At 41.4% G+C, this 10,141-nt stretch overlaps 1 protein-coding gene across 14 annotated transcripts in view; it reads left to right on the top strand.

The window, feature by feature from the left end:
- FNBP1 (formin binding protein 1) overlaps positions 1 to 10,141 on the top strand; it is a 161,232-nt gene that overhangs the window by 87,912 nt on the left and 63,179 nt on the right. For all 14 annotated transcript variants that reach the window (XM_019510656.1, XM_019510665.1, XM_019510660.1 and 11 more), the window contains 2 exons: positions 4,154 to 4,216; positions 5,577 to 5,681. In XM_019510656.1, the coding sequence (XP_019366201.1) occupies positions 4,154 to 4,216; positions 5,577 to 5,681 (168 nt within the window). The remainder of the gene's footprint in view (positions 1 to 4,153; positions 4,217 to 5,576; positions 5,682 to 10,141) is intronic.

Raw genomic sequence — 10,141 nt, 5'->3', positions numbered from 1 at the left:
TAAAACTGCACACAGCATTCAAAACACAGGCTTGCTTTATATACCTGAATCATAACCTTCACTTTACAATTTCCATTTATATAATCTAAGTAAGTTCTCTTTCACTCTGGCTACCAAAAATAGTTTCCACTCTTTCAGATGACTATGGCTCCTATATCATTTTCTTCATTAGATCTTTAAAGCTCTAAACCATTCAATGTAACTTATTCTCAGATATTTTCATTCCAAATATACAATACATCATTTTGAAGTCTGGGACACTAAACTAAGCTTGCAACAAGCTATATATTATCCCTTTTCCCAAATGTGTGTGTTTTCTTTCAGGTCTATGTTTGCCTCCATTTTATCTACTGTTTTTTCTATTTTGTTACCAATGTTTTGTTAGGATTTCTATTTTGGTGTTGGAGTGATGGTATTGAGTCATTGCTGATCCAGTTCTTGATGCAGCTTCTTTTTGTATGTTTGTGCTGGTGTAGATAACATCAGGAAGCTTTATGGGGAAGGTGAAGCACGAAAACAATAGTTCACATCACTGCTATCCATGTCCAAATGTATTTCAGGCTGGGCATGTGAGTCACTGCATCCTACTTACAACCCTACTCTTCATTTCTAAAATAAAATGCCTGCTGAAGGCTGGATTTGAACTTTCACACTCATAAGGGAATGCTGCATTCTTTATTTATGAACTGCTTAAACAAACACATCAGTGTGACTCAGCTGCAGAAATCAGTGTGAATAATTAGAGGGGGAGGTTTTCTACATGATTTCCTGACTTGTTTGTCTTTTTCATATGTGTTGAACACATACATTAGGGAATAATCAATTAATAGGAATCTCTGATTTGGGTTTAAAAAACCTTAAATTGAAAGCACTGCCTTGCAACTTCAGAAATGATCACTAGAATTACAGTTATTTTTTTCAAAAGATTTAAATCCAGAGGAGAGAATATGAAATGGACTTTCTGCTTGTAGATATGGGTTAAGAAAGTGAATTTGCTGCAGGCAAAGTGATGCAGTGGGTTGTAACTGGGTGTGGCAGGCAGGAGCCCTGGGTTCTAGTTTTAGCTCTGCCACAAGCTTGCCGTCTGGTTCTGGGCAAGTTACTTCATTGCTCTATGTGTTGTTTTCCTTATCTGTAAAATGAGGCTAATGGTACTTAACTGTCTTCTAAAATGCTTTGAAGCTGAAAAGTGCTCTGTGCTATCATTATTCACTTTTGATTAAAAATAAAATTTTTGGCAGGAGAAATGACTAATTCTTCCTGAGAATATAAGAAGTAGAATACAAGAAAAAAGATTGCAGAAATAAAAACATGGTCTCAAAATACTTTACATTTATCATCATGCACAAACGTGCTTTTGTTGACAAAGACAAAAGTGCTCCAAGGCCTGTTGTGTTACAAATGCAGTTAAAGAATAGCTGGAAGAAAAGTGCCATTCAGGATTTGAAACTGCAATGATGCAATAAATTAGTGGCATACTGAAATTCAGTGCACTAGAAATCATCTAACTTTAACTCTGCATCCTGATTAATATTCTTCCTTGGTCTCATTACTTTCCTAATCCCTACAGATGCTCATCATAGCATCTCATTGCTCCATTCCTATAAAATGAGCTTCTCTCAAAATATAGTGGCATCTGAAGAGATTGCTACCTGCTCATGTTGCAGTTCTTGGCTTGTGCAGTTATGGCAGTTTGGAGTTTGGTTTCGCAAGTAACATCAACCTAACAGAAGGTTTTTTGGATTGTACAAAATTTCAGAGTTCTGTTGATTGAACAGAGATTCTAGATGTTAAAAAAAATGAGGTCTTGCAGTTGTTCTGTTGTCTTGTTTCCCTTTCCTTTTGTCTGCAGGAGTATCTCCAGCCAATAAATAACATTATGTTCTGTTAAATCCTCTGTCTTGTGCAAAAAAGGGGGTTTGGAAAGCACTGCCAGTACCTCTGGCTCTGAGCGACAGCTTAGTGTAGAATCAACTTCCTCCATGCAGCACACTGAATCTACAGGTTGGGAAGGCAAGAAGAGCAATAGCCATTTACAAAGGAAAGCGACAATCAGGAAATGCAGTATGAAGAAAGCAACCCGATGCAGTTATCAACCTTAGTGTAGCTGAGGTCTTTCCCATATCTCTCTGTATAGAGAGTATGCTCAAAAAGGAAATGGAGATAAACTGCAATAGTTTGAGGCCTTTTTTGCTAAACTTTACATACAGAATTAGGACAGAAGTAGGAGCATTTCATAATTCATGTTGGGGTGTGCGGGGAAGGGAGGTGGGGGACTCCATACCTCCTCAGCACAGTAACACAAGGACCTAGAGAGAGATCTTTAAAGCAAATGCGAGTCAAGATAAGAAACTTGGATCACGTGGAGTTATTTTCTCTAGCAGCATGTTTTTATAATGTCATGCTTCAGCAAGTATGCATGACACAGAAGCAAACTGTGGTAGGTAAGAGTTGGAATAGCCTGAGTCTCATCAGACTTAATGGAAAAACAATGGGTTCTCTGGAGTTGTAGCACTGCCAACTTTTCAGCTGCATTGCCTTTTATGGCTGAGCTGCTTCACATTGAAGTATTCTCTATAGGTAGGACGATAGCAGCCTGACTCGGACGCTGCACGTTCCTATAATTAAAAGTGTTACTGAAGTTATGGCACTCTCCTCTGCTCTGGGGATTCTAGCTTGGAGATGAACTCTGCCAGAATGCTAAAATTGTACAGTGCTGCTATGATTCGCTTCAGAGGAGCACCCCGGTACCTCAGAACAGTGCATGTTCATCCCTCTACCTGAAGGCCACCATAAATTTAGTTTTATTGGTTTATTTTTGCATCCCTTGTATGATGCAGCCAGCTGGTTTGATGGTATCAGAGAAACAGCTAGGAAGTGTTAGTGATGTGTTTAGTCTAGTATCCTGTTTCTCAAGACTCCGGCAAGTGTCAGTTGCTTCAGAGGAAGGGGCAGGAAACTGGAATCATGTGCCCTTGGGGAAATGTCTTTTGAACCTGGTCCCTTGGTTTATATGCAACAGCACATGTTAGTGTTATGCGTATCATTTTGCTTGGTCTTAGTCACTGACAATATATACCAAAGTCCCTGTAGGGAAGTGCAGTGCACCTGCCAGGATCAAACACCTTGCCTCCGAGTTTGCCACGTGGCTGCATTGAAATGAATGTACCATCCCTATTCCCCATTCTCAACTGGAAATAAAATAGTACTGTTTGCAGGCATCTCTCTGCCTGTCAGCAGATTGCACTTGGAAGTTTGTTTTGGCAAGGAGTTAGGAAATGCGTAAGCGGGGTCCAGCTTCTAAAAAGGGTGTTGCAAAGACAATGCATGGGTTCTGTTTGTAGTTTTGCCACTGACTCACTAGGTGACCACAGCCTTCTGCTGTGCCTCACCTACCCCACCCACAAATAGACAATAAGAATAGCCGTCTTTATGAAACATGTTAGATAACCAAAGGAAGGGCAGTCTGTAAGTGCTAAGAGGTATAATTTAAAGCTAACTATGATGAAGAAAGGTGTATTCAAGAAGACATATTTTCACTCAACACAACTCAGATGTTCTTAAAGCATTTTTACTGGACATGTCGCTTAGTAGACAGCTGCTTCATGCTTCAAAATTTCTATGATAGCCTAAGGTACATAATAACATTTTATATGAATTCAATTTTCCAGGGAGATTAATTTCAGAACAAAATAGAGGAAGACGGGTGGTGCCACAAACATAAGCCTGTAATGGGGAAAAAAGAAAAACACATGCTGATATTGTATCTGAAAATCAGAAGGAACTATCATTGCTAGCAATCCAAGAGAATGAGTCTTTTGCAATTCAAAAGCAGTATTCAGTCAGTAGCCAGAAAGACCCTGTTCAGGTAGAAGTACTGTGTGGGGATGGTAGCTTGGGAAACCAATAATTAAGAGCTAGCCTAACGATACAAAATAGAATTGCTAACAGGATTAATTAGACTTTGTCTAGGAAACCTCTGTAATTGATGCATATCCACATCTGTGGCCTGCTGAGACATTAGGTAGCTATTCTACACCTGAGCAGTTTGGTAGATCTAGAGAACCCAGCTGCCAGAATAATTTTGGTTTCTCTACAGCTCCTGTATTCAATTAAATGTTCAAAATGCTTTTTTTTTTTTTTTTTTTTGCAGCACTTCCATGAAGGCCGAAAGGCACAGCAGCATATTGAAACTTGCTGGAAACAACTTGAAGCAGTAAGTGGAAGCTTTCTTTCAAAGTCACGTTTAGAGCATTTTAATAATGTCTTGAGAAGTGTTTCTAAACATGGGGTTTAAAGAAAGATTAGGATTAGGAAAAGGTCTGAAAATCAAAGGAATGTAATTCAAAACTCTGCTTTTTGGGATATAAAGATAGGCATAAAACAGTCTGCTCCTCATGAGTAGTATTTCATTTGAAAATGGGCAAAAAGTGGGAGATGACCTTTTTGGCAGGCATGCCACAAATTAGCCTGGCCCTTCCTCCTTCTCCCCCCCCACCCCATGCCACTCTGATCTTCTTCTCTGCCTCTCTGCCTCCTTCCCTGTACTCCCTGCCCCATGTGCTGCTCTGCTTTCTGCTTCCTGCCTTCTCTGCTACTGTGCTGCTTGGTTCCTTCCCTGATCTGCTGCATGCTGTTAATGGAGGCGGCTGGTGCCACTTGAGGCGTACGTGCCGCAAGTTGGTCACCTCTGCTCAAAGTATGCTAGAAGCAACAGAAAATCCCTAGTAAGGCACAACCCCTCCTGCCAAGAGATTACAATCCAAAAGGGCTGTATTCTGATACAGTTATGGGTACCGAATAGCACTTTACTCCATGCATGACTTCAAGTGAGACCATCTGCTGAAAAGGTGCTATTCCACAGGTGTAAATGTATCGGAAACTGGCCCTCAATATTAAGTGTGACCTGGAGGGAGGAGGAGAAACCATATGAAGGGGAAGGGATGAGGACAGGGGAAGATAAACAATGGATGTGCTGTGCAGACCTTAGTCAATCAGCCACAAATGCACTTGTATAAAACAACAAAGGTAGCATGGGCTCACTGACTATAGCAGTGGTCTCCAAAGTGGCGTGCGCACAAGACAATCCATTGGGGTGCAGGAAGAAAATACTAGAACTTTATATGTATATTTATATAAATATACATATATTGGAGGTGCATGCTCAAATTTTTTACTGATAGGGTTGTGCAATCAAAAAAGTTTGGAAACCACTGGACTATAGGATGGCACAAGTGATGGATTTAAATGCAGAGAATAGCAGTTTGGCAGTTCAGAGCAAAAGGCACGTTTCATGTAGAGGGGGACTGTAGAAAGGCTGAGAGACTGATGGAGCGTCAATATTGCTGTTGCTAGAAGAACCCATCTATCTGAGGATGAGGGCAGAGATTTTATTTCTGATAACTTGGATGTATTTGTAGTTCTTTAGTATGGAAATTTATGCAGATGTAAACGAGCCAATCTCAAACGCTCTTGGCAGTGATTACAGCAAATTATGTTAGTAAGCAGTGCTTATTAGGTTGAATTTCAAATAGTGTCTCTCACCCATATCTGATGTGCCTGTTTTTCCCTTTCAGAGTAAAAGGCGGTTCGAACGAGACTGCAAGGAAGCCGATAGAGCGCAGCAATATTTTGAGAAGATGGATGCTGACATCAATGTTACGAAAGCAGATGTTGAAAAGGTGAGCTGGAAGAGGAGGCTTTCGCTTCTAAATACAAGTTAGTGTACTGGCTTTGACAACCTTGCCACAGCTCTTTCAGGACTGGATATCTTACCAGCATCCTCCATTGCTGAACCAGGACAGTGCTGCTCTGCAGTGCAACACCTCCAGTTACCTAGGAAAACTGAGGGACCCTTTCTGTTGTAAATGGTCTCAGCTTCACTGAAGTCAGTAGGGCTGCCTCAGTTTAAAGTAGCTGATCTAGTTACTGTGAATTGAGTTAATGAAAAACCAAGTCTTATTTGCTTAACGGCCCAGGTTCTGCCATACAAGTTGTAATTCAAGTCACTGCAGCAGCTTACCTAGTGTTTCATCACTGGGCTTTCCAGCTTTATTAATCAATCTTGGTATTAGGTTAGTGGAATCAAGACAGTTACTCCATTATAGTAGTAGTAGGTAGAGGCATAACTCGTATCCTGTAAATGAACATGGACTGCTGATGGGGAAGGTACTTTAAATGTATCATAGACCAAGAGAAAATACCTCCTGTGCTAAATGGAGCTGCCCTAGGGTGTCGGGTTTTCCCAACGGCAAGTGAAGATGAAAACTGCAGTTGTGCTTAGAACTGCGAACATTGGCAACAAAGGGGTAGAATCTAGAACTGATTTTCTGGTTACCTGATTGCTTTACACGGTATAACTATGGACTTCTTTTCCCATTTCTGGTAGAAATAATCAGCGGAGTAGCTGTAAAATTATAGTGTTAATTCAGAGCCTGATTCTGTACCTTATTTCACCTGTGGACCCTTTGAAACCCACAGCTGAAGGCACAATTCTGCTGTCCTTATTACCAAATATGAGTCAGGATGATGGAATGGGGCGGATGTGGCACATACTGGATTTAGGCACATGATGGTTTCTTAGGGTGCTGGCACCAGGCTAGTTTATATTGTTCTTTAGGGCTTTGTTGTCCAAATCCAGGCCAAGTCCTAGTCATGTGTCTACCGGAGCAGTCTGAAACTAACCCTAGGTTTATTGCAGGAAATATTTTCATCTTGGAAAGTACCGTGATGGGTCGTCTTGGCACAGACCGTGTAGAGATTTATTAGACTTGACATGCATCATGACAGAAGCTGCACAATTTGCATTATTTTGGAGGAGTTCTTGCTGGTTCATTAGTTCTATCAAGTGCAGGTAGAATTTGGTAGTGTCTTTCTTTTCCTTTCTTTTAATTTTTTTGTGTAAAAGTAGCAATAAAATTAACACGTTAAAACTACTCAATACCTGATGCATTGAGGTCATCAACATAAAATGTTGCTTTGTCAGTGTTAGCAGCATGTTGTTACCTTACTTCATCTGTAGGAAATGTTGTGACCATGAGGCACCTCAATAACCTGTTCTAAAGTAATGGTGTGTTATCTTTTTGTTTTAGTGGTTGCTGACCCGAGGTCTAATGTTTCAATCCTTGCTCCTAAGAGTTATCCCATTAGAGGCAATGGGGTATCTCCTGTGGGAAAGGGGTATAGGAGTGGGATCATATTCAGTGGTGATACTGGATGTAACAATTTATCATCTCTCAGAGTGCGCTTGTAACGCATTTAGTCAAAAGCCATCATTGTTTGGGAATGGTTTCAGTATGCCAGGGATTAGCACCCTGCTACTGGGTTGTAGAAGGTGGAGGGTTGCAACGTTACTTATGGGTTTTGTTCTTTAGCCCTGATTCAGCAAAGCAGTTAAGCAGATGCTTAACTGTTAAACTTGGGTTTAAGCACTTTTCTGGTGCAGGGCCCCTACTATTGAACCTTTTTCTTAGGCAGCTCCCGTATTGCTCATGCAGGAAGTGTAAACATTTAGCCCAGTGATAGTACTATAATTTAAGAAAGCAGCATGGAGGAGAAGGCTTGTCTACATTGCTTCTATTCTTGATGGAACTGTGCATCTGTTCAGAAGCTGCAGAAGTATGACATTCCTGATCTAGATAGCTAAAATTAGCTTGGACTTCCATGGCCACGGGTTCACCCACATAGGTCAAAAATAACATGACCACGCTGACCAATATGTAGTGGATTTGGATCAGATGGCCTCTTTGCTGAGGTGCATGGCATATTCAGCACCTCTGAAAAATCTGTCCAGAAACATGGTGTTGTTGCTGTGATTTAGCTGAGAAAAGGTTTTTGCCACCTCCTCTGTAAAGTCAAAACTAGAGTTACAAGCATTTTTGGCCCTCTAGTAAAGAAAGCTGTGTATTTATTGGGGATTTCTTAAAACCTTCAGGTCTGAATATACCAAACACCTGTTGTGAGAGAAGCCAGAATACAAGGAAATAGTGATTTATAACAAAATGCTTCTATGTAGAATGTAGTACTTACACATCTGGAAGTCTGGTTCATGCCACTTCATGCCATGTGGTTACAATGGAGGAACTTCTTACTAAAATCAGTAGGAAGCTAGAACTTCTCTGGTATGCTCAATAACATGCAATGTAGAAAGTAGACCAATAACACTAGGGCTGCATATATTAGTAACTGCACACGTAAGTGCAAAACAGACCCATAAAATTTCCCAAAAGCATTCTTGCATATCAAAGCAGAAAAGACACAGGTGGCTTTATCATTTACTTTGCTATTAATTGTAAACTCACCATGCAGATTTAATCCCTTATCACTTTCTCAATTTGCTAGAGTATTTTTACAGTTGAACACACATACAAGGATGTCAAAAACAGAATGCATCAGATACCAGAAAGGGGTCAGCTCTGCTTTATCTATAGATTTTTTTTTTATGCTGAAAAGTAGGACTTCTCTTAGATTTTATGCAAGGCAGAGGTTAAGCCAGAGAAGCACAGCTGTGACTTACTAGCCTAGGGAAATAAGAACTTGTGAGGTCCGAATCCAGAACTACTACTGGCTTTCTCTCTGTGCCACAGCCAAGTCATGTACCTGTGCCACAAGGGATAGCATGAAGTAAATTCTGGAAAGCAATCCCTGTCTTAATTTTCTTCCTCTGTGATTTGGACATGAAAATGAGGAGGGCCTTATGAGGAAATAGGGTTGACCTTAGTAGTTCCCCTATATATTATCACATACATTATAAATTGCAAAATGAGACAATGGCATCTGGAAGGCAAAAACCCCCCAACATTGAATAGGCAGGATCTGTTGCTAGGGTGGTTAGCTAATCCCTGGGGAAGGCATTAGTCAAGTCCCCAGTTATGCTGTCAGTCAGCAGGCTAGATGGAGAAGGACGAGGTTATCAAAACGAATGGAATGTGAAATAATATTACCGAACAGAGAGAACAGTGTTTTCTAAGTGCATGTGTTAAACCGGGTTCATCCATCTCAGCCTGTGAATAATGCCCTTTCTTTGCTTGGCCGTGCCCATGTGACTGGAGCTGCTGTTACATAACTATCCAGTGCAAAATAGGAGATTGTTTAACCAGGGACTGCAGTTGGGGGTAGCACTATCTGACTTCTTCCAGAGAGGCAGAAACTGTCCAGTCTCAAGTGAGGCCATACAATCATTTTCTCTCCTACTTTTATTACAGCGTCTCTGATTTCACTTGCCCCTTATAGCTTGGCTGCCGCAGTTTCACCTCCAAAAAAAAAAAAAACAACAGAAAACCAAAAAAACCCCCCAAAAAAACCTTCCTGGCCAGGAAAGCAGACGATTTGGCTTTGTGTGGAGCCAGTACTGTTCAGTCTGCTGGCTGGATGCGATGCCTCTCTGGGCAACATGATCAGTTGCCCTAATTTCTTGGGCTCAAGAGTGACACCTCTACAGCTTTAACTTGTGTTTGCTAACGTGGGGAGACATTGCAGCTGTATTTTGAATCACATATTAGAGAGAAATGGAATTAAAATCCTGCAGTGCGTCACAATTACATTTGCACTGTGCTAAAATAGCTGTGATTCACTGTTGTGCCCCATGATTTGCAAGACTAAAGGAGGCTATGCTAGGCCCCCAGTCTCTGATTAGTCCCCTACCTTTCAATCTTAGATAACAGCTGGCTTTGTCAAATGGAACAGGAAATACTGCAGACTGGTTCTTAGTATTCAGCACCTTAATATGACTTTGCAAGCTGCACTTGAGTCACCATTAAGCCTCAATCAGCCAGAAAGAGGGTGTGGAACTGGATTATGAATCACCTCCCTTCTTACTGGAATGGGGCAAGGGCTGTGTGTGACAGTGAGGGCCTTCTTTCTGCTTCAGTGCCGGGCAAGGGCTGGCCTGTGAATTGTAATGGAGCATAATCAAGTACAGCCCAGCCTAGATGGACGAGCGGAACATATACACAAGCAAGCAACAGGGGCCAGGGCAACGCTGCGATTAGGGGGCCAGGGCACACATCCACAGGAGGCCTCAAATGCCGCTACACAAATGCTCATAGTATGGGGAACAAGCAGGAGGAACTTCCCCTCCTGCTAGGTGACACCAACCCAGAGGTAGTGGGGCTCACTGAAATGTGGTGGGACCCAACACATG

Source organism: Gavialis gangeticus, unplaced genomic scaffold (assembly GCF_001723915.1).
Source record: "Gavialis gangeticus isolate Ggan-Ray unplaced genomic scaffold, GavGan_comp1, whole genome shotgun sequence".
NCBI lineage: Eukaryota > Metazoa > Chordata > Crocodylia > Gavialidae > Gavialis > Gavialis gangeticus.
The sequence above is the reverse complement of the archived record's forward strand: the minus strand, read 5'-3'. Positions and strand labels throughout refer to the sequence as shown.